The sequence below is a fragment of the Pipistrellus kuhlii genome, unplaced genomic scaffold, assembly GCF_014108245.1.
Source record: "Pipistrellus kuhlii isolate mPipKuh1 unplaced genomic scaffold, mPipKuh1.p scaffold_m20_p_2, whole genome shotgun sequence".
NCBI lineage: Eukaryota > Metazoa > Chordata > Mammalia > Chiroptera > Vespertilionidae > Pipistrellus > Pipistrellus kuhlii.
This window is the reverse complement of record NW_023425515.1, coordinates 57058834-57084315: the sequence shown is the minus strand read 5'-3', so window position 1 is coordinate 57084315 and position 25482 is coordinate 57058834. Positions and strand designations below refer to the sequence as shown.

General features: G+C 38.0%; 1 protein-coding gene across 1 annotated transcript in view; it reads left to right on the top strand.

Annotated features, from left to right (window-relative positions):
• GAP43 (growth associated protein 43) overlaps positions 1-21091 on the top strand; it is a 100803-nt gene extending 79712 nt beyond the window's left edge. The window contains exon 3 of the mRNA XM_036446904.2: positions 20407-21091. Within this exon, the coding sequence (XP_036302797.1) occupies positions 20407-20495 (89 nt within the window). The 3' untranslated portion in view covers positions 20496-21091. The remainder of the gene's footprint in view (positions 1-20406) is intronic.
• The last annotated feature ends 4391 nt before the right edge of the window (positions 21092-25482 follow it).

Sequence of the window (25482 nt, the reverse complement as noted above, 5' to 3'; positions counted from 1 at the left end):
TTTGTTCCATACAAACAACTGTAAACAAACTTTTGCTCCACTTTCTATCAATATATATCTATATTCAGGCATCTCTGTTGGCTTTTATCAGAGTCCAAGGATTAACGTTTGTATCATTTGTTAGCTTTGCACAATTGAAAAACAGTTTTGTGACCCAGATAACTCCAGTAAAACCAGCAGATCTTCTATTGGATCCTAACTGTGGTGGATAAGGTTGCCTGAGTAAAGGTAAAACTTGAGACAGACAATAAGTCTAGTCTCTATAGCTGTAGACCAACTTGAGCATTACAAAAAGTCTAGAGGTCCATGGAGGTATGTTTGTATGTGATGATACTTAGTCGAGGAAAGGGGGTGGAGAGATGTGGGTAGGGGTGGAAATAGGCACACCATTCATGGTAAGATGGGTAAGATAGGGGTGCCAGTGCTACCTAAAAATCACAATGAAAAGGAACGTGTGATGGGAAGGGGACAGGTTGGCCTCGAGCAACTGTCAAAATCCATGGATTGGAAACCTCTGATGATAGAAGTCTATATTTGAATAAGAGAACAAAATATGTTTGTATGATTGATGAATTGGCTCTGAACTGGTAGCTCTTCATTTCTTACTCCTTTCCTCACCATTCCCACCACCATCCTCCTTTATTTACAGTGGCCCAACCCATGCATGACAAGGGGAAATGGGAGCAGCAGGAAGGGAGGACACTGTAGGTATAAAGAGCTGTGATTAATCTCCATTGCTGAGTGCTTGTAAAAGTGACAGCAATCTTAGGGACCAGAATTGCATACGCCAGAGATTTCAGACAATTGTTGATCCTGTCTGTTTACCCTGGAAAAGCTTTGGTTTACTGAGGATGTTATTTGGCACTGGCAGGAGGTTGATGGGAATATAATCATTCCAGCTCTGCTATTCATCTTCAACAACCTGTGTTCTGACACCTGCAGAGGATAGCAGGTTTGTACATTGTCACCACGTGTGTAATGTGCATGAGAAAAAAATGGTAACAAGGTTAATGCCACCCTTTCACAAAGAGAGTTTTGTTTTGTCTTTGCCCTTCCCCATATTGCTCTAATACTCTCTGTGCCATCTCTCCCAACCTTTCATCCTCTGCCCCCACCACCGTGCTCCCACCCAGATCTCCTGAGAGTCATTACTCCTCAGCCCATCAGCCAAAGTTAGTGGGTTCCCATGGTTACCAGGCAGCTGGTGTCTAGACACTAAAAGATGCCTTACAATTGAGCTGCAAAGCTAGCTTCTACCACACATGCCCTCTCTTTCCGCCTCCTCTTTCCCCCATTTCCTCTTTATTTACAGCAGGCATTTATGCCCACACAGGATGGAATTTCCTTTTGACAGGTCATTAAAGGGAGGAGGGGAAGAGAAAGTCAGAAAAGCCCAAACATGCTGTCTTGTCATATCAATGAAATGAGAAAACAACTGAGGTGACAGACCCCAATCTGGCCCGCTCTTTCTTCCTCACGAAGGATTTTATTTAATTAAGATATTTTAAATTAGAAAACAGTGCCACTAGCCCCTTGGGAGCCATAAGCATCTTTAAGAGCCAGTAAAAGCATTTCAGGATAGGGCTTCAGCTGATGGTGCTGGTTGAGGTGGAATCTTTTCGCTGTCTCTGTGCAATCAATGTCATTTCTCTTTTATGATGTTCAAGAGAATCACACGTCCATTACTATTACTAGATGGAAAACTTCAGAGTGAAACACAGGTAGATGCAACGACAGTTCTTAATGATGGCATGTCAGATATGGAAAGTCAGGTTGAATATCCCTTATTTCTCCTGAGAAAGAGAAAAGAAGGCCCTGACAGCCAGGATCTGGTCTAGTGCTCACAGACAGGCCTCAGTTCTCCTGCTAACACAAACAATTTCACAGAACACCAACATCAGATTTTGTATGATTGTTCAAGACAAACAAACCACCATAATCATGTCTAAGAACAGCCTAAATATGGCTATGGTCTAAACAATAAACTGTCCAAGTATTTCCCAAACCTGCCTAATATGGATGATAATGATACTTGTCTCATTCTTCCTTCCTTTTAGATAGTATTTGTTGAGATTTATAATTATAAAATGACCCCTGCTTCATGACAGAATTTAATCCAGAGCAAAGCTCTGCCTCCTTGAATCCAAATCTCCTAGCACATGCCCAAAAAGTCCTTTCTAACCCCCTGACACTGTGATATCTTATTGGTTCTCCTGTCAACAAACTCCACTGTATTCAACTATGGGTGTGTTCCTCATAGTCTTTGGCTAGAAAATGTTGACACTGTAGATTTCCTTTCTATTATAATCTATATTCAAGTTAACTTTAATAAAATATCTTTTTCTTACTTTCCCCTACAACTTCTGAATATTTTTCAATACTATCTTTATCCCCAAATTTATTACTACATCTCCTTTAATTCATTAATTCTTCTTCCAAGATCTCATAAAAATATAAATTGAAAAACAAAATTAACTTTTAATTATTTTTTCTATAGTAGTTTCTTATTTTTGATCTCAACAATTAGACAATTTTATATCTATGGATGAGGACAGTTGGGAGGCGGCGAGGTAAGGGAGGAGGGAGGGATGGGAACAAGGTAGAGGGGAGGTATGGAGGCAAAAAAGGAGGAACAACTAATAATCTGAACAATGAAGATTTATTAAAACAACAACAACAAAAAAAAACAACAACAACACCAAAACAGTTAGACAAGATGGCCCAGGCCCCTGGAAGAGCTTAAAAGCTATTGTGCTCCTGGTTGGGACTTCTCTGACCTGAGTCAGCAGTGATGGCCAAGACATGTGGGCCAAACATACAGCTGACATCAAGCAGGTCCAAAGGAAATTATAGTAAGATCATGACCAAAAAAAATGTTTTTAGTACACTTTCATTTAAATGACAAGGAAAGTCATGTCCCTTGTTTCTGACTCAATGGTATCAGAGAATTTGTTGGGACAGCAACCATCTGCTCCCTCTCTCTTCACATCGGTTGGCTTTAAATAACTATTTTAGCTGCCACTATCCATGACAGAGAAGTCTTCAGGAGGGCTAGGTTGGAAACAGGAAGATTTATTAAGATATGACTGCATTGGTTCAGACTTTAGTGTCTCCACCACCCCCTGAAATTCTAGTCTGGTATTGCCATCTATCCCTGTAAGCACCACTGATGAGGTTATTCACAATTCCTCTTTCAGGTTGAATTCTATGCTTGGTTCTGAAATTGATGTCATTCTCATTCCTAGGCACATTTAAAGGACCCTACACACAATTGGCTCAGCATCAAGTCCACTTGCACCTAAACACCAGTAATTGGTTTTTTACTTTAAACAGTTCCACTGACTAGACTTCTGCTTGGTTTGATTTATCTAAGACCCTGTCTCATTCATCTCATTTGTACTCTAGTCTCTCTGAAACTAAGGTCCTGCCTTATTATCATCATACTCTTAGAGATAGGAATCTTGTTCTTACTCCCATGATTGGGGGGGGGGGGGGGCTACTGCTGGCTGAAAGATTCCCTGACATGTCCATGGTCTATCTGTATTGGCCTCTTTCTGATTCTATGTTCTTCTAGCTTCTAATACTTGACTTTCCCTGCTGTTGACCTCCTATTTGTCTATTTTCCTTAAACATGTACTTCAGATATTGTGTTATCTTTACCCACTTGCACTTCCTTCCATTGCTTACTTTACCCACTTGCACTTCCTTCCATTGGTTTCAAAGTAGTAGTATTGATTAGTTTCTATTGCCTTTGAGTCTGGCATGATTTTTATCAGTACAGTTATTTTTTTCTTTCCATTTCATGGTTTCAAGTAGAGATTTGTCATTGAGAATAACCAAAAGATAGGTGCATATGGAGAGAGGATTTTAAACTTGGATCACTGAAAGAATGATATGGCTAATCTGATGATATTTGCTGTGACAGTGATCTTGTGATGTCCAGTACAGACTGAGATATAAGATTAGAGCCAGGAGTACTGTCAAGGGTGTGGAGAAATATTGGAATTTAATGTATATGTAGTCAGGAATCAGTAAAGTTTTTTGATAAAGGAAGTAATATGTTTATAGGTATGTATCACACAATATGACAGTGATAATATAAATTTCCTGGTTGCCTGATTATGGGGTCAGGGTTTAAGTCCCTAGAGAAAACGAGTTTTCTCATGCAGAGTCTACAAAGATAATTTATAATTAAATATTGGTTTGTGGACATTTTAGGGTACAGGGACAATAATCTAGACACAGAATGGAAAAATAAAAGCTAGAAAATAGAAGGAAAAAAATCAGAACATAGTCTTCACTGAAATTAAGTAAAAGGGAATATTTTAAAAAGATGCCAAGAAACAGCCAAAACCGGTTTGGCTCAGTGGATAGAGCATTGGCCTGCGGACTTAAAGATCCTGGGTTTGATTCTGGTCAAGGGCATGTACCATGGTTGCGGGTACATCCCCAGTAGGGGGTGTGCAAGAGGCAGCTGATCGATGATTCTCTCTCATTGATGTTTCTAACTCTCTATCCCTCTCTCTTCCTCTCTGTAAAAAAATCAATAAAATGTATTAAAAAAAAAAAAAGATGCCAAAAACAAAAATGGGTGGAGAAAGGAGAGAATGGAATGATTTTTCAATATTTTATGATGGGCAGACATACTTGATTCCTGAGTTCTATCTCAAATAAGCCGACTCACTATGAGCCTTTATTCTTTTATTTTTCTTCTTTAAACTACGACTATGTTTTTATTGATATTTAGAGGGAGAGGAGTGAGAAGGGGAGAGAGATAGAAACATTCATTAGAGAGAAACATCTTTGGTAGGCTGCCTCCTACATGCCCGAAACTCAGGCATGTGTCCTGACCAGGAATCAAACCAGTGACCTCTTGGTTCATGAGGCGATGCTCAACCACTGAGACACACCAACCAAACAAGTCTTTATTCTTTAACTGCCTATTGTCCCAATGTCCCCAAATAATCAAAGCTATTACATTCTTTGCCACTAAATATAAGTAAAGAGCTTTGGCATCTTTGACTAAAAAGAGAAAAATTAATACAAATAAAAATATTACTTTTTTGATATATCTAGTTATGGTTGTATTCCTGTAAGTGCTATTGATTCTGAAAACAATTTTTCACTCACAGGCAGTGCTACAATTTGACAGGCCCCAGGAAGCCAAAACTCACAATGAGTGCAAAATGAATTCTCACAGTAAGAGGTGGAGATTGCATTTATTTATCTTCATGCAAGCACAAACACCTTATATAGGACATTTTTGTTACAATAATGTTTCTTTAAATTAATTTCAAAATTGAGTTAAACCTTCTCAGTTGGTATTTTAACACTCAGATTTCATTGGGAAGTGGAGGGAGTGGTAGATGGGGGAATGACGTGCATTTTTATTTCCTAATCATGATCTCTTATGGAATACCAGATATGACAGTATTTGTAGTAATTATCAATAATAAATTGACTTTCGTTACCTAATAACTCTTAAGTCATTCAATTCATAAAGCTTTCCCAAAGCAATGATGACTATTCCATCTAAATTACAGTTCTAAAAGTCCCTATTTCTTTTCCTCTCTGCATAAAATATCCACTTCTTTTCTCACAATATGTACTTAATATGTTGAAGTTTGATACAACAATAATCCTCAGCCCCTTGGTTCTGCAAGCATCTGGACTACATAATATTATTTCTGACCCTGGCCGATGTGGCCCAGTTGGTTCCTGTACATCAAAGGGTGGTGGGTTCAATTTCTGGTCAGGGCACATAACTAGATTGCAGGTTTGATCTCTGGTCAGGCCATGTGCAGGAGGTAAGAGATCAATGTTTCTCTCTCTAAAGATTAATTTTTTTAAAATAATAAAATTACTTAATGTAGCCCTTATAGCAAAATTATACTGAACTTACCTTCTTTTTCACAGCAGAGAAAATAAATGGAAGGAGGGAGGAAGAAAGTAGAGAGTGAAGTGAGAGAGAGAGGGAAAAAGAGAAGATGATAGAAAGAGGAAAGGGGTGGGGGAGGAATAGATGTATATATAATAGTATATTTAGGACTACTGGAGAGACAGGTAAATTGAAATCAAGTAGTAGAATCCACTCATGCCCCAAAATTGTGAGAGGTGTTATAGTATTATGGGAGGATTTACTGAATTGTGATTAGCTGTGTAACTTTGGATAAGTCACAGAAACTCTCCATCTTCAGAGGAAATGAGGGGCTGAGATCAGATGATCTTTAAGATCCCCTTCAGCATCCACTATTCTGTAATTTTATGAACAATTACAAGCCTACTCTGTGACAATGTATACAGACTTTAAATTTTTGTCCTGAATTGTGTGATTTATCCATTTGCATTGATAAAATTAGCAAGACAACTGCCAAGTCTTTAGTTTTTTTGTGTGTGCTGTGTAGATACAGCCATAAGGGAAAATTAAACAACAAGGAAAAATAATTTTCTGGTGGGTTGCAAATACAATCAAACACATCATGGTGAGTCATAGCAATGCCTGAGGTGAATATAACTCACAGATGTAGTGCTTTTATTTTAAAATTTAAATGTTGCCCAAGCAATAGTTATTCATACATGGGAAACGTTTTTAGGTAGCTGCATAGCTATTGGAGTGATTCTTATGGAGTTAGAATTATGTCTAGTTTTGATTTCTGTATTTTAACCTTGGGGAAAGAGAAGTAATTTAATCACATATCAGATTGTGGAACTTGAAAATCCTACATCTGTTTGGCTTTTAAAGACAAATATTAAAAACGCAAACTTTGTAAGAAGGCATTTTAACTTATTATATGTTAAAACATTATAAATACTTGAATTTTAAAATGCAAACCAGTATAACCCAAATTGTACATTAATTTTTTTCAAGGTCTGACAGGCACAAATGACTATGTTTTGTAACTGGTAAGATGTAGGGTGGCTCATTGTTGAAAACAATGAGAATAATAGAGATACCTAAGGAAAAACAAATGATGTATGATGTCTAATATCGTAATATGATGCTTAAAGCAGCTAGTATGATGCGTAAGCAACCGGTTTCAATAAATGTGAAAAGGTGCTAGGAATTAAAACTAAGAATAAATTCAATGACAAATTACCAAGAAACATGATTAGCCTGTTTTGTTATAGATGGGGTGCCCTCTGTACCCCCAGTCATTACCAGTGGAGGTGGAATGTTTGTGATGTCATAAGGAAAGCAATTTACTGAGATTTGAACAGGAGGATGAGTGATCTTTATTTCCGTAAAATTAAACTCCTGTTTTTCCAATGTCCCATTTCTGTCTATTCCGCCATGGAAAAAGTCCAATCTTGCTTCAGCAGGGCTAGAATTACGGACACTGCCAAGAGTCCCTGTTCCCCATTAAAGCACAGTCCGGTCCAGTTCAGTCCAGTTCAGCATCTGGCTAACTTAGTTTGTGTTCCCAGCTGCAGTCCATTGTGTGTGGGCTCTGCATGGCCATGGGCTATGCGGCTGCTTAAGAGAGAGGAAGCTCTTTGTTTGGGGATTATAACCAGGAGTTTAACCAATTAACCCTTGAAGAATTCACATGCCTGCCTGGCTTTGCCCTCCTAGCCAATGATCCTTTTCCTCAGGCTTGACTGACAGACAAGCACCTTCTCTACCTCACCCAGACTTCACTGCCCATGTGTCCATCTCCCCCTTTGTTTGATTCCTTCCCTCAGATCACTGGGAATGGACCCAAGGTTCCCTGGAGAGTGGTAAATTGTAGCTTCCTGGTGAAACTGCCCAGATGAAGATGCTTATAATGTTTGTCCCTCCCCCCACTTTGAACTCTTCATATTATTGAGATTAATAACTACGTAATTATGATGATAACAGTTATATTTTTTCCTCAACTCTTAATTAAGTATGGATCTAAATAGTTAACATCAAATCCTCTAGTTCTGTTTTTTTGTTTGTTTGTTTGTTTTGTTTTTGTTTTGTGGTTTTTTTGAAAATTACTAATTTCCTCCAAAATGCAGCAGTAGGCATTAGAGATTATCCTTGGAGTAGAGTGGAGGAAGGATCATGTTTTTATTAAATTCCCCCAAAAGTAGGGTATTTCTGTGCCTGGATTTCTTTTAAGAGAATGGTTCCTTTCTACTCTATCTCTTCCCTCTTTATTCTTCAAAATCTGCTGTAGTTCCTTGCTTCAGAAGCCCCAGAAAAGAGAAAGAGTTGTGCACAGGTAGACAGAATTACCCCATCAGAACACCAATGTCTTCCCGAACACATGCCCTGTCCCCAGATAACTGCAAAGCTTTTTAGAAATGAAAAGGTCCTTCTCATCATGAAATTTAAAATTTTCACTGTATTTGATTATTTTCCATAAGGTTAAGGGACAAGAAGTTTTAGGTCTTTTTCAGTGTTTTGATTTTGATAATTATTGAGTAAGGGAATTTTTCTTAAAATTAGATATCTTAAACCTGAAGATTTGTCATCCTCTATAAATTGCCTGCTAGATACAAGATTTACTACATACCCAGGGACAGGGGATGATTTGCTTCTTGCTCATTCTATATGGTATATTTTTGCTAAAAATTTAGGGAATCATTTAGAGCTAAGGCTGAGGGTAAGTTGTTTCTTTTTAAAATCAATTGGCTGCTATTCTCCAGGTATAATTTTGGAGAAATTGTTCTTTTCTTAATAGAGGCAGTATCAGATGTATTGCCTTTTGTGACATTATTATTTAGCAGCCTTGATTCTTGCAGCACAAAATCATGCCCTTCAAGTTTGACCGATGCCCATTTATACCCTCACAGTCATTTCTGGATCCACACCCTTGACATCAAAGCCTTTTTCAGAGTTTTTAATTTCATTTTCATTCTACAAGCAAAAGCTTCATAAGGCAAAAATTCATCTTTGTGAAAGTGAACCAGCGATCTTTTCTGTCAAAGAAAGAAACTCATTGCCATCTTAGGTTCCACCATTTTGATATGACCTTCAGATTCTTCAAGGGGCCACCATCTTAGGTTCTGCCATCTTGGGGGGCTGCCATCCTAAATTCTGCCTTCCCTTTCCCTTCCTCTGAATTAGCCATTCATGCAATAATGGGAATTCGAGCTCTAAACCCTGGCCAATTAAGTCAGAGTTCAGAGTGAGGGGCAGGGCAGACCCTGAGTAAGAAAAATTTGGTTTGCTTCTGCCCATGATTTTCAGCTGGCAGGACACCCTTCTGGGCAGAAGTAAATTTACCTTGCTGATCCAGTTTCAAGTATTTGCCTCATTCCTGTAACATTGCTGAGAGCATTTCTAACACCTTTCTTTGGATATTTGAAGAAACTTTCCTCTTGATTGTGGGCTAATATTGGATGAGCATAAGTGTGGAGAGAGGAAGATCATTTATTCATTAGCTACATAGGTGAGCAAGGTAGTAGCACTGTATTAAAGTCTTTATTCTCTCATTTAAGGCTCGTCACAAATCTATGAGACAGATATTATTATTCCCTCTTTACTGATGAAGAAATGGGGAAGCAGGAAAGATATATATTGAATACTTATGTATGAAACCCTTAAGTCAGGTAATAATAGTCAACACTTATTGAGCAGTTATTGAAACACACCATTTATTAAGTACTTTAAATAATTAACACATTTAAATATTATAAAAAACCCAGGAGGCAGGTACCAATATTATCACCAATTACAGATAAGTTACAGATAAGGAAAATAAGGCAATAAGAGGTTAAATAACTTACTCAAAATCAAGGTAAATGTCAAAGATAGAATTCCTATTTATTTATTTTATTTGTTGAAATAACATTGGTTCGCAAAACCATACAATTGTACAACTCAATAAAGCATCATCTTCACGCTGCACTGTGCACCCATCGCCTCAAGCAAAATCTCTTTCTGTCTTCCTTTTCCCCACTTTGTCCACCTCCAACTTCTCCTCAACTTTTCCTCCTCTGGCTATCACCATACTGTTATCTGTCTCTATACTATATATATATATATGTGTGTGTGTGTGTGTGTGTGTGTGTGTGTGTGTGTGTGTGTGTGTATGTGTGTGTGTGTATACATATATATATAAAATCTGTACATGTAAAATATAAATGCATTTAAAAATATGTAAGACAGCTGGCAGTCTGTTCCAAGCATCCATGCCTGTTTCTATTTTGTTCATCAGTTTATTTTGTTCATTAAATTCCATATATAAGTGAGATCATGTGATACTGGTCTTTCTCTGGCTGGCTTTTTTCACTTAGCATAATTCTCTCTAGGACCTTCCATGCTGTTGCAAATGGTAAGAGATCTTTCTTTTTTACAACTGCATATATCCCATTGTGTAAATGTACGATAGCTTTTTTTATCCACTTATCTATCCATGGGCACTTGGGCTATTTTCAGATATTGGCTATTGTAAATTACACTTCAATGAACACAAGGGTGCATATATCATTTTGAATTAATGTTTCAGGTTTCTTTGGATATGTTGCCAGTAGGGGATCACTCTATAAAATATATAGACACAGATAACAGTATGATGATAGCCAGAGGGGAGAGGGGTAAGGAGGAGTTAGAGGTGGACAAAGTGGGAAAAGGCAGTTCTATTTTTAATTTTTTGAGGAAACTCCATACTGTTTTCTACAGTAGCTACACAGTCTGCAGAGATAGAATTTAAATACATATAGTCTAGCTCTAGAACCAGCTCTCTTATCTAATGGGGGAAGAAGGTCAAATACCTAATTTTTGATGGCTTGGTAGACATTTTATATAGAGAATGTTTAAGAAATATTTAATATCAAACTGTACTTCCTTTAAGTTTTGTTTTAGCTTTTTAAAATCTCTGGGTCTTTTCTCCTTTCAGAAAAACAAAACAAAACACTAATTTTTGTTCCATAGGTTAAAAATTCTAGATTCTATAAAGAGCAGTTCTATTTAATAAACCACTTGCATTCTTATGTTCTAATTAGAGTTAGAGACTTTACAGGAACATTCTAGGGGATAAATTATCTTAGTCATTTATCTGGGAAGAAGATTTTGGGGGTTTGTGGGTAGGAATTGCTATTTTTCTTTCTGGGATAGAAATGTTAAACTTGATAGGTATTGTTTTGTTTTGTTTTGTTTTGTTTTTGTTTTTACCTAAATCCCACAGGTTGGATTAAAATTTTGACATATTACATACTGCATCTTAAATTTAATAAAGTATAAACAAATACTTTTTGTTTTATAACTCCAAACAACATGAAATAAGGTGGGGTGGACATATAATCCACATTTTTTTATAGATTAGGAAACTGAGGCAAATAAAGGAAAGGTCACATGACTAATTGGTTGGACAGTCAAGGCTAGAACATAAGTCAGCTTGATCCTAGGCATCTTCTGAGAGAAGGAGTATGTTTCAGATATCATTGGGGGCCTGCCATGTTGCCTCTGAGTCTTCTCCTTGGTTAAAGTCTTCCTTGTTCTTTGAAATCCTGAAGTGAATAGTATTGTAAGCAATAGTCCCCCCCTTGCTCTCTCTTTCCAAGGCACAGAGAGCAAGGAGGGGACATAGGTAATATTTGTACCATTCCATTGACATCAAAATAGTGTACAGTGGTTCAGTGCTTTTCAAAGGAACTTGAAATGTAAAATATGATCATGAAAACGTAAAATGTGGATCTCAGTAACCACTAAAAGCCATGATCAGGCTGCAGATTGACATGTGGTACCCAGCTCAAGAGGAAGACCACGTAAATAATAAGAGGGACATCTGTGAGTAGCTGCAAGATGCTTTTTTACCGCTTTCCGTTGAGACTTTGAGATGATGATACTTAGTACTAAAGAAAAATGAAAATAAAAAAAGGAAATGGAGCAAACACCCCAGCCCAGTGGTGACTGGTAGAGTAATTGTGGGCATGGCCCCAAGATGATAGCAGCTTCCATTTAATCAATGTTGACAAGGCTGGGGAGAGCTGGGCAGGTCCCAAGAGGTAATGTTTTACTCGGAAATCCACTCAACCTAATTTCAGTAATGTAGGGCTGCGGAGGGGCCTGGACCAGAGCCAGTAAACAGGGCCATTAGAGCTCAGTGTAGGCGATGGCAGCTGGGAACACCGCCATCCCTTCAGCAGCATTGCAGCTGGCTGCCTGGCTGACGTGCAAGCAGCGGCTACTGCATATGCTCCTGGTATTTGTTCACCAACAGAACGTGCTATTCTCATCCTTTCGAGGAAATGAATGGAATGCATAAAGGAAAGAGCAGTTTCCAGAATCTATTTCAGCAAGGATCAGAGAGCCAGCTTGGTGTGCATTTTTCCAGGACCACTGTGAAGGCTTTCATGGATCCCCTACTCTTTCAAGGCTACCACCGCAGTTTCCAAGGGGCAGAGAAATGACTTCCATCTTTATTGCCATCTTAACATGGTCTTGATCTTTTTTTTAGGAATAGTTATTGTGAATCCAGAATGTCATACCTACTAGGGTTTTTCCTATTTCAGAACTTATGAGATTCATTCAAGATACTCAACTTTGCAAATCCCAGGAGAAAGTATGCCCCTTTGAGCTGTCTTCTTACCTAGCTACTATGTTTTCTTGTATGCCTCCTTCTCCAACAGGCAATACGCATGCCAGTAATCACTAGCATATGAATTCTAACAAGGTTGAGATCATTGCTTGGTGTTTTCATTGCCTCATCACCACCACTGTGTTTGCAGTGCTTATGTATGGCACATAGTAACTATGACCCAAAACGTTTCACCAAATGAATAAATGAGTAAATTTCACATTTTTCTTCTCTTTTGAAGCATCCTTCAACTCTAAGACATTAATAATATGTGGCTTTACTGTGTATGCTGTGCACTCTCTCTTTTGAAGTTAACACAGAAAATTATCAAATATATGGAGACTGCTAGAGAACATGGTGATTTCTAAGAGGTCTTTGGGTCTGGAAAAAGTAATGTTTTTGTCAGGGTTAAAATGCCAAGGCTGCAGAAGTTTATAGCTCTTGATCAGATTCTAACATGATCTTTAAAAACTGACAGACTGTAATTTTTGAGAATTTAAATATTATTTAATATAAACATTATCAAAGCTGCCCAATTTTATTAAAAAATAAAAACCCATACACACAAAACAACTTTTTCACCCCTTTAGACCAAACCACTAAAATGAATCATAATTTGCTTTATTTTTTACATACTCCTTCTCATAATAAAACTGGACTTGAGGGTTGATTTCACCTGGAGAAGACTGAATTGTGGAGAGATGCCATCACTAGATACAATAGAATATTAATGACTCTTCCAAAGGATAAATTCACTGACCACTTAAGATGATAAATAGGGAGGTAGGTAGGTAGATGATAGATGATAGATAGCTAGATAGATAGTATGTTCTGTGATTAATCTTGTTCTTTTCATGTAATGTCTTAACTAAAATTACTAAAATATCATTATTAGATAAACATCTAATTGAACTTCATTAGCATTAGGTTTTTATGTTTAATATAAACAAAAGTATGTTCAGAGCTAAACTGAAAAACAAAAAGTGTTTTCTACTCTTGAATTTGATGGATTTCAGCTGTCATAGCAGCAATTGCAGGTTTTCCTCATTTGCCAACTTTAGACCTTGTACTTTCACTCACTTGTTCTATGTCACTTGGTATTAAAAGTGTCATGTAAATTTTAGCTTCCACAGCCTCTTCATAAGCAATGACTATCTCAGTGGGAGGCTGATCCTCTAGATGGGAAATGTGACTAATTACCCTAATTGGATCAACTGGCCTCTGCCATTCATCTACATTTGCCACTCATGAGGATCACAGTTTTTGCACAAAATATTAAAGTTTACTTTACATATTAACTAATTTCTAGCATTTGAAAATTATACAATTAGCACCAGAAAGTACCAAAACAAAATTTTATATTATACTAGTGGCCTGGTGCATGAAATTCATTCATGGAAGGAGTGTCCCTCAGCCTGACCTGCACCCTCTCCAATCTGGGACCCCTCTGGGGATGTCAGACTATGTGGACTATTTGGATTTGTATTCCACATGGTCCATGTACATATTTGATTTTAAAATTTGAAAAAGTCAAGGACCCTGGTTTTCATCCAGAATTTCTGCCTTAACTATACAGTCAATGTCATCTTCTGTTCATAATTTGGATTCACTGATATCAGTAATATGTGAGACTGAGGCAGTCCACATTTCTGAAATTCAATGACATGAATTTTAACTATTATTTTTGCCAAATAAATGGAATTTACCTTTATCATTTAAAATAGCATTCAGTTTAATATTAAAAACTCTGGCTACCAAGTCAGGTCTGTTTTCAATTGTTTGTATTATCTGCCCATTTGGGGTTGCATGTCATGGTTATGAATAAAGCAGGCTTGCCATACTTTGTTACAATTGCCATAGCATCCTGATATAGCTGCTGCATGATTCTGGGACTACCCTCAAAAGATGATGGAAATATTATCATTTTACCAATCAACACATTGTCATTTTCAGATCTAGATGTGAGATATCCATGAAGCCACTATATTTTTCAACTCTCAACTTAGATTGGTTTGCTTTAATGAAATTTATCCGATTGGCCTCCATTTTTGAATATGAATCCACAATAAACTGTTGAGTAAGTTTTCCTGAATTTAAAATAGGATTGAACATGTCCCACACAAAGAGATAAAATCCATAATACTGCATTTGTGTTATTATGGAGTGTCCTTACATTTTGTCTAGTATAACTGTTGATTACACTATTGTCTCTGAGTCTTAATGCGATATCTGTTCCCCAGCCTTTTTCACCATGTGGAAAAAGAATAGGATATGTCATTGCATCTAATGTAGGAAACAGGATACTGAATTGTTTCATTTTAGTGGCATTCAGATTATTGGGATCTGGTTTACAATGAATGAGCAATTCCCTTTCAAAAGGAGGCTCTCCATCTTCATTTCTGAATATGACAGCAACTTCGGTTACACAGGAAGAATTAAATCCACCTGGATCACTGTTACTATCACAATTAATCACCATTGTTACTTCCATGGGAGCAATACTTTTGCTGCTTCAGATTGGGCTTCTTTTCTACCTTATGTAGCATCTTGTACTATTTTGTTAATTCATTTATTTCATGCATGAGGTTGTTGATGTTGATCATGAGTCTTCCTGAGCAGCCCTGGTTTTCTGGCATTGCTAGTCTTTTACTTGTAGCTTCGGCCATATTTAAAATATAGAGTTAAGCAAACTTCCGAGAAATACCATCTGAAGGATGTAAAGTTCCAGTACGGTGATAAACCTGTCTGTGTATTCTAAAACAGTATGGCCCATAGCCTGATGGCAATGCAATATTTGCACCCATTGAAGCAAAAGCAAAAGAATTATTTATGGAACAAATATTTTCCTTGAAACTTTTACTGTCAGAATCTTTGTTTGTCATTAATCTTTTTAAAAAATATATTTTATTGATTTTTCACAGAGAGGAAGGGAGAGTGATAGAGAGCTAGAAACATTGATGGGAGAAATATAATACATTGACCAGCTGCCTCCTGCACACCCCCCACCGGGGATATGCCCTTGACCAGAATAGAACCTGGGACCTTTCAGTCCACAGGCCGACACTCTATCCACTGAACCAAACTGGTTTTGGCTGTCATTAACCTTTTTAAATATGCATGTTATCCTGGAAAATGTATATAATTTGGACAAACTTTACCTTTGCTACAACATTGAGTAAATTTTCCATCAGGTGGTTTTTCATCAGAGAAATTTAGTGATAGTCAAAATTGACATCTAACAGTCATTCCATTATGACTATATTTGAGAATTGCATCATCGTGTACTCTATTTTCTCTGAGAAGGCAGTTCTACCAGTATTGGTAGTACTTATTGACAGCTATTCTTCAGATATATTCTGTCATTGCTGCCACCTTCTTTCAGCTTCAGAGGCACATTGGTCTTCAGACATTTTTTGTCGATGACACCAGCTTCTTTCGGCTGCAGAGCTATGTTGTGTCAATAGTTGCACTTTAGACATTTTCCCATCTCCCTGCTGTCAGAGTCTGGGATGCAGGTGAATGAAAGTCCTGGCTGTCAGGCAACTGACAGCTGGCTGATTCTGGCTGATTCTGTGGGGGATGGGACTCCCTCCTGCCTGCTGTCAGAATCTGGGCTGATGCCCACAGGGACACAGTGTCAAGTCTGCCTGTGTTGGGAGACACAGAATCAAGTACCCACCTGCTTGCATGTGCCTCAGAATCCCGTGAGATCTACACCTTTCTGCACCCATGCAAACAGATGCAGCATCAAGCTGCACAGAGCTGTGGAACCCTCCACGGATTCCTCCACAGTACGTGGGGCTGAGGGAACCCTGGTGAAAGCCACACAGAAGAGCAACTAGGACCTGTCCTACAGTGGGGCTAACGGAACTAGGCAGGTATATGGAGTGGCCACCGGACCTCCCACCTCCTTGTGGGGACATGGGAACTGCAGCAGCAGGCATGTGGAACAGCCAGCCCCATCCCTGCTATGTGCACTGCCATCTTGTGATGGTTTTGGTGTGATGGTTAATTTGCATATTACCTCTTTATTATATAGGATTAGAGTCCTGGTGCATAAAATGTGTGTACTTGGGAGTTCCCTCATACCAGCCTGCACACTCTTACAGTCCAGGACCCCTTGCTTCTTACCACCCACTGCTTGATGGTCCTTACTGCTTGGCTGACTGCTCCTGAGTGCTCCCTCCACCTCCACTGTGCTCACCAGCCATGAGCCGGGCCTCTGGCTGAGCAGCACTCCCCCTGTGGAAGTGCACTGATGCTCCTGCATTGAGCATCTGGCCCCTGGTGGTAATAGTGCACTTACCACCAGAGTGCAGATGCTCAATGCAGGAGCATCAGTGTATTCCCACAGGGAGAGTGCCGCTCAGATAGACAAAAGTAATCAGAATTCTTCCCTCCATTCTGAGCTGCTTTTTTTTTTTTTTTTCCAAGATCTGTTTTTAGAATTTATAGGCCCCAGGTTTACATACCTGTGGACTCCCTCCTCTAGCTCCCACTCTGGGAAAACCCACTCTTCTTAGGCAAAGTTAAAGGCAGAAAGAGCAATCTAAAGTAGAAGCTGCCTAGATGGCTCTGTCCTAGGTTAGAATTCCTTGCTGCCAATGATAAACAGTGTGGTCTTAGGTAAGTTACTTCATCTTACTGTGCCTCAGTTTCCCACCTATAAAATTGGATGATTAAGGTATCTGCGAGAATTAAATAAAATGACGTAGATTGAAATACTTAGAATGTTCTGAGCATAGAGTCAGGATCAAATATGTTAGCTATAGCTAAGTGCTTTAGGGGCCTGGGAAGTCATAAGTCACGGTTCTTTCTAGTCAGAGAGGCTGCTGAAAAGAACAGGTAAGAAAATATAGATATACAACCATGATTTATTAACTACAATGACTTGTTTAGAGTTAGCATCAGTGAAAGAAAGAGCAAGTTAGCAATCTCCAGAAGTTCTTGCTGACATTCAGGCTCAAATGGACTCATTTATCTATAACCCAGATTCTGTTCACAATAAATTTCCCTTTCTCTGAGGCTCAAACCTTTATCAAACTTATGTGCAATCTCCCATTAAAGTGGTTCTAACTAGAGCAGGCATATTGTTCACATCTGATTGCCTGTTTCCTTCATTTGCATGTAGGTTTACTTTTTAAAAGAAATATTGCTATGAGTTCTTAGCTTACCTCGATTTTGTGGTTATAAAACATTATTATTTTAGATTTTCTTCTCCCAATAATTTCCTGTGACCTATAAGAATTTCATTGAATCCACTGATTTGACACATTCGATTTTTATTAATTAGTTGTCCCTTAATCTAATACAAAAATAACCCCTTTGCTTAATATTCAATAACATCAAACAAGTATAAAATCACTCTCATCTCATATAATATATATACTAGAGGCCTGGTGTATGAAATTTATGCACTGGGATGTACGTCCCTCAGCCCAGCCTGCACTTTCTCCAATCTGGGACCCCTTGAGGGATGGTTGGATTGGGCCTAAACAGGAAGTCAGACATTCCTCTCCCAATCCAGGACTGCTGGCTCCCAACTGCTTGCCTGCCTACCTTCTTAACTGCCCCTAACTGCTTCTGCCTGCCTACCTTATCATCCCCTAACTACTCCCCTGCCAGCCTGATTAATGCCTAACTGCTCTCCTGACAGCCTGTTTGTCCCTAACTGCCCTCCCTGCAGGCCTAGTCACCCTTAATTTCCCTCTCCTGCAGACCTAGTCCCTCCCAACTGCTCTCACCTGCAGACCTGGGTACCCCCAATTTCCCTTCCCTGAAGGCCTGATCGCCCCCAACTTCCCTCTTCTGCTGACCTGGTCACCCCTAACTCCCCTCTTCTGCAGGCTTGATCATCCCCAACTGCTCTCCCTTGCAGACCTGGTCCCTCCTTACTGGCCATCTTGTGGCAGCTATCTTGTGTCCACATGGGGGCAGGATCTTTGACCACATAGGGGCAGCCATCTTGTGTGTTGGAGTGATGGTCAATTTGCATATTATTCTTTTATTAGATAGAAAGAGGCCTGGTACACAGGTAGGGGATGGCTGGTTTGCCCTGAAGGGTGTCCCAGATTAGGGTGAAGGTTCCCTTGAGGTCTGGGCAAGGGGACTGTGGTGGTTTGCAGGCCAGCCACAGACCTCAGTGACACAAGTGGAAGCCCTGGTATCTGGGTTTTATTTATCTTCTATAATTGAAACTTTGCAGCCTTGAGTGGAGACTAAGGCAGGCCAGGGTGGGTGGAAAGCTTGGTTTCCCTCATTGCTGAGGAAACCCAAGACTCCTTCCTGCTCTCTGTGGCTGCAGCCATCTTGATTGGGTTAATTTGCATACTCCCTTCTGATTGGTGGATGGGCATAGCAGAATGATGTTAATTTGCATATTTCTCTTTTATTAGATTTAATTGTTCATTAAAAGTTTATCATGAAAGGCTTAAACAAGAATAAGGATATTTATTGTTTCTTCACTGCTTCTCAATACTTATAAAAATGCTTGGTACATTGCAGGTGCTTGATACAAATTTATTGAATAAATAAATAATTATATTTAAAATACTTTGAAGCATTTGAGGAGAGAATATGTAGATATTGAAGCTCTATTAATAGCTAATGTTCAATTAACAGATGCATGTCAAGTGTCACCTTTTCCCCTAGGCCCAGGCAAAATGTCAATAGAAAGTGGGGAGGGGGGGGGGAGTTTGAGGAGGAATTAACCTGATTGCACACCAGTGGGGGACAGAAAGTATGATTGATTCTCAGGTTACCTAAATCCTTGTTGTTTTGTTTTCATCTTTTGAATTCTGTTCCCTTAATTCCACAAATATGTAATTCTTCTCACCTTACCAATTCTCCCACCTTTTATTTTGAATGTCTTAATCTCCCTCAAATCATCCATACTAGCTCTTAAGATTTTAGTTTTGGAAGAGAGTTTTGAAGTATTACATTGCTCCTATAATTAATCCTTCTAAACAGTTCAAATGAATATTCTATTCTTCTGTAATTTAAAGAGGGCACTAAATACATTGGGCAAGACTGGGGATCTAACTAAATTCTCTAAAAATATTTCAAATTGCTATAGAAGGCCCTCACTAAAATAAACCTGGAAACTTCCTTTTGGCAGAACATTAAATGATCCATTAGCATACTACATTTCTGTAATCTATTAGGAACACTGCTGGTACATAAAGTATATAATGATGATCAGAATTTAGTTAATATCATAAAAAATATTTTGCTGGAAAATATGATTGTTATGTTGGGTCTTTAATGGTTAATTATGGTCATTTGGGAAGGTTTTGGCCATTAAAAGTATTTATGAGTAGTAGTAGATAGTCTTACTAAAATGACTGCCATTAGGAAATAGCTGACAGTCTGCTACAAACACTCCAAACATTCCCATTGAATACACTTATTCATAAGGCAAGTGTGCTTTGACAGCTTTAGCTTTAAGGGGAACTGGAAATTCAAGCATTTCATTTTCCCGCTTTTATAATACTAGAAATAAGGGATGAGAGAGTTGAGATGACTGTTCAATGATCCACATAAAGTACTTGTCACAATTAGTCTGACAGTAATGAAAAAAATATGCAAGATTATTGTTGATTCCCAATGTTAAGAGCCTATACCTGAATACTTTGATTGTAAGGCAGAGACTGAAGACAATGGTAATTGCTGTGTGGACTCCTTGCTTTCAATATCATAGCTCCTGAGCTCTTCATATGTGTCACTGAACTATCTTCTGGAAGTAACTCTTCTGAACTTGGAAATTATATTACTAAAACAGCAATCTCCTTTCATCCTAAAGCTCTTGTGAAATGGTTTGAAAAAAGAAATGCATTGCATTATCATGTGAACAAGTGAGAAAAAATACTAATTCTTCTCCCCCTCCCCAACCCTCCCATCTTGTTTTCTTCCTCAGAAGCTGCAGATGAAACCAAACCTAAGGAAAGTGCTCGGCAGGATGAGGGTAAAGGAGAAGAACTGGAGGCGGACCAAGAACATGCCTGAACTCTTAAGAAATGGCTTTCCACGTCCCCACCCTTCCCTCTCCTGGACCCTGTCTCTCCCACCCTCTTCTCAGCTCCACTCTGAAGTTGCCCTTCCTGTCCTGCTCACATCTGTGAGTCCATCCTCTCCCACCCACTAGCCCTCTTTCTCTCTATGTGGCAAACATTTAAAAAAAAAAATAAGCAGGAAAGATCCCAAGTCAAACAGTGTGGCTTAAACATTTTTTGTTTCTTGGTGTTGTTATGGCGAGTTTTTGGTAATGATGATCCAATCATTTTGGGAAATTCTTGCACTGTATCCAAGTTTTTTGAATTGGTGCGTGTGGCCCTGTGGGAGTCACTTTCCTCTCTATCTCTCTCTGTTCCAAGTGTGTGTGCAATGTTCTGTTCATCTGAGGAGTCCAAAATATCGAGTGAATTCAAAACCATTTTTTTCCTCCTTTTCAATGTGATGGAATGAATAAAAGGAAAAAAAACTAAAAACCCAGTTTGTTTTGAAAATAAATAAAGCAAATGTGCCAATTAGCATTACTTGTGGCTCTAAGGTTCCTTTTTCAATCTGAATATTAATAAACCATGAGAGTGATCAAACACCAATGTCTGTGTATTTCTGTTCCATCTTATCACTAGTTGGCTTGACACACCCTCTAACTGGGATCTTACATTTTATCTTCTTTCTAGTTTCCCATTCTTACACAAACAACCCTGACAAAGAAAAGATGATTCGGCTTAAGACTCTGGCCAGGACCAATGGCTTTGGTCCTCAGTGGGATGGTTGGGGGCTATATTAATTTGCTAAGCTGCTATAGCAAAGTGCCACAGACTGAGTGGCTTAAGCAACAGGAAATTTTCTCAAAGTTCTGGAAGGTTGAACTATGATATCAAGGTGTTGGTAGTGTTGGCTCCTTCCGAGGGTTATGAGGACGGGATTTGTTCCAAGCCTCTGTTTTTGGCACATAAACGGCCATCTTCTCTTTACCCTATTAATTTTCTATGGGTATTTCTATGTCTAAATTACTATTTTTGTAAGGACATCAGTCATATTTGATTAGGTCCCACTGTAATGACTTCTTCGTCTTAACTTTATTACCTCTGTCAAAACCCTATCTCCAAATAAGGTCATACTCAGAAGTATTAGAAGGTAGGATTTCAGCATATAAATTTGGGAAGAATGGGTACAATTTACAGGTATGTGTCATTGTTGGTAATTACAGCATATTTAGTGTCACAGATAGTATCTTCCTAAGACTTACTTTTACTACAATCACCACAGTACTTTCATCCTTCAGCAGAAGTCTCCAATGGAAGGTTATTGTAGATTTTGCCAAGTTAAATATATAGGCATGTACTACTCTTAGTAACCTCCAGGATTTTGTTTAAATGATTTATTTTAACCCAAATATGGAAAAAGCCCATTCTATATGTTGCTGGTAATTAACTTCTGTTGGCTTTATCCCCACACAAGGCAACTGTCATATTCTTGATTAGTTATCATCATTGTTCTTGTGGGTGGTGGTAGTAGGTAAAGAAATGGTATTCATTTCGCATATCCATTTTCTTCAAATTTCCTTCCAATTCCTGTTTTCAAGGTACCCTCTAGTAGAAAGTAAACAGTTCCCATGTGAAACAGCAATGTCCCTAAATCTAGAAGTATCTGATGCTGTTCTTTTTTCTCTCTAAATTTTCTAAATCAATCCTGGTGCAAATTCCTAACAAGTCATGCGCTGTCTGATCCTGAGTCCCCGCCCATGGACAAGCATGGAAAATGGACCCTCTTCAACTTCCTATACTCATCTGCACATGTAATTTTCTAGCAAGGAAGAGAAAATTGTTTTAAAACCTTCAAATAATAAAGATCATGTACATAAGTGATCTTAGGAGGTACAATGTACACCTTGGTAACTCTACTTAGCTCTGTGTGGAGCTGATGTCTGGTTAATGCTTTGAAGAAAGCTAGTGTCGCTTGAACGATCAGTCCTCCCTCGATCGAGGGACCAATCCTTGTCATTGACATTAAGTAGAATTTTCATTGAGAGAAGCAATCATAAAGCAAAAAAAGGTCAGAAAACATCAATAATATATCAAAATAATTTAAGATTTAAAATTTTGTTCTGTCTTGGTGTGATTTCCAAAGAAGATTAGAAAGCAAGTACCTGGGACTCAGTTGTTACCTGATTAGGATTTCATCAGATGTGAGATAAAGTTTTAGAAAAGGTCATCAATGGGATGTAGCCATATTAGTAATATATTGGATTAGAAATTTTATTTTATATCTAAGTTTTTATGGTAGAATAAATTATTTAATATCTTCCTCAAATTTATGCTTGAAAGGAACATTTCTGACTTGAAACAGTTTAACTTCTCCTTCAAAATTTAATTCTAAATTCCACTGAATCCATAGTCATACTGAAAACAATAGCATATATTTTTTATTGATTTTTTACAGAGAGGAAGTGAGAGGGATAGAAAATCAGAAACATCCATGAGAGAGAAACAACGATCAGCTGCCTCTTGCACACTCCCCACTGGGTACATGCCCCTTACTGGAATTGAACCTGGGACCCTTCAGCCCACAGGCCGACGCTCTATCCATGGAGCCAAACTGGTTTCGGCAATAGCAAATGTTTTTAAGTCTAGTTAATATTCATTGTTTAGTGTGTTTGCTAATTTTGTCAGATTTATAGTTTTGTCTTTTACTTATGAATATCTTTGTTTGATAAAGTCTTGGCTCTAATAGAATTTTAAAGGTGGGGAAAACGCCTTGGGAGGCTCATAATAATTTTAAAAGGTGTACCAAGAATAATTGCAGCCTCACACTAATATTATACAAAGCAATGTGATTCAAACTTGTTCACAACACACACAAAATCAGGTGATCCTGGGGAAACAGGTCACTCAAAATACAAAAACAAATAAGATTCCAAATCTTTCAGAGAGCAACACAATTTGTTGATTATGAAATATCTACATCTGATTTACTTTAAAAAAGAAAATAAAAACTAGGTTGAGAATAAGTTAAAAAAAAAAAAAAAAAAAAGCCCTCAACATTGGTAAGTGGGTTTTTTCAAATGATAATAAGATCATATTCTGGGTACAGACCCAATAGCCAATTGACAAAAAAAACATGGCCATGTCTTCATGAAATAGTCTCTTGACTGAACTGTATTATTTGGGCCTAAAATGTTCAATCATGATGTAAGACAATTTGAGTCTTTTTGAAGATGAAGGTATTTCTAAAATAGAACCCTTTATTTCCATATTCTATTTATCCATTGGTCATCCTTCCATCTTTTTCACCATCAGCTATCCTGTGGTTTAGTTCAGAAACCTTGAAAGCAGCATGGTTCCTTTTTTTTTTTTTTTCCACATAACATTTAATTCATGAGCAAATTTATTGATGTGGATTCCAGAAGAAAATAAGGATGCACTGTGCCTGCTGCTCTGACCAAATCTAAAGGCTGATTTTCCTTGGGAATCTGAGGGTCTTTTACAATGGTCCTTTCCCATATTGAACTCATAGGGGAGGGTGGGGAAGGATTACCAAATCTCTGTCTCAATCCCCTAGGCCCTAGGGCAAATACACTTTGTAGCTCTCAAAATGCATTATTCCCATTGTCAACCAGTTCTGCAGTTGTCATGGAAGCCTGAGCAATAGGAAAATCAAATTAATGAAAGATTTCCATAAAGCATTATTAAGATCACTACAAATTCCATTAACTTTTTTTTTAACCTCCTCATACATTGTCTGTTGTCATGGAAACAGCTTCTGCTAAGCTGGTTATAAAATTAATTTAATGATTGGTGAAGCTTCTAGCTAAATGTTATCTAATGAGCATAGAAATGTGGGCTTTTTTCTTTCTTTCTTTTTTTTTTTTTCATTTCAAAAGCCAAACAACAATAAAAAACAAAACTCAATTTTTTTCCCTTAAGAGATTAAAACTCATGCCTGCCTATTGGGTAGGCAAGGCCTGCACCCACACCTACCACCTCTTTTAGTCACATATTTACTCCTATATCATTGTGCTTTTGTTCTTTCTTTCTGGAAAAAACTTCAGTCACTCTGAATGAAGACAAGAGTATAGCAATGAGAATAATTAAATGCTCTTGGAGAATTCTATTAAAGAAAGTGGCAAGGACATTGTAAATGCACATCCTCCAGCAAATTGATTACCTGATTTTTTTTTCTTTACAGGTATGTGTCATTGTTGGTAATTACAGCATATTTAGTATCACAGATGGTACCTTGCTAAGTACATTTTTGATGGAGTGAGATGCCTCCATGCAAAAAAACATGTTCCTGGTTAACCCTGCATCACTCATAATCAGCTATGAGAGCACATGGGATTGTCATAAGAATCTTAAAATAATTCTATGGTCTAACCACCCAAATAATACTATTGGAAAGGCAGGAAATAAAGTAAGAAAGAAGATAAAATCATTTCACAGTTTATACCCAGACTTGAGCATTTTAATGTTTAGAGATGTAGTGTTACATAATATGTCTGCCTGTTTGTCTGTCTCCTTCTCTTCTTGCATATTGTCCACTTATCTAATTATCTATAATCATATGCATATATAGTTATGTATATTTAAGACATCAATGGGCTCATGCTTTATATATTATATTGAAAACTGCTTTACATAATGCAGGTATAATATTTTTAAATAGATTGACAAAATGGAGACAAAGGACTATACAATTCAAGATTCTCATTGCTTCTGGGTTCCTTATTAAAACCTGAGACAAAAGGAAAAATATACAATGCTATTAAAATCAAGTATAATGATTAATAAAAGCTCTACCATAAAAAAATCACACACACACACACACAAAAAAAACATGGCTACATAGAAAGGTCTACGGTGCCCAATCTGTTGGCATGCTGTTGTCAACCCTCATAAACCTACCGGCTAGGGATATGGGTTGCATTGCCTTGCTAGGCCAGGGAACTGAGGGTTGATTGGGAAGGACAGATACCACTGTGCAA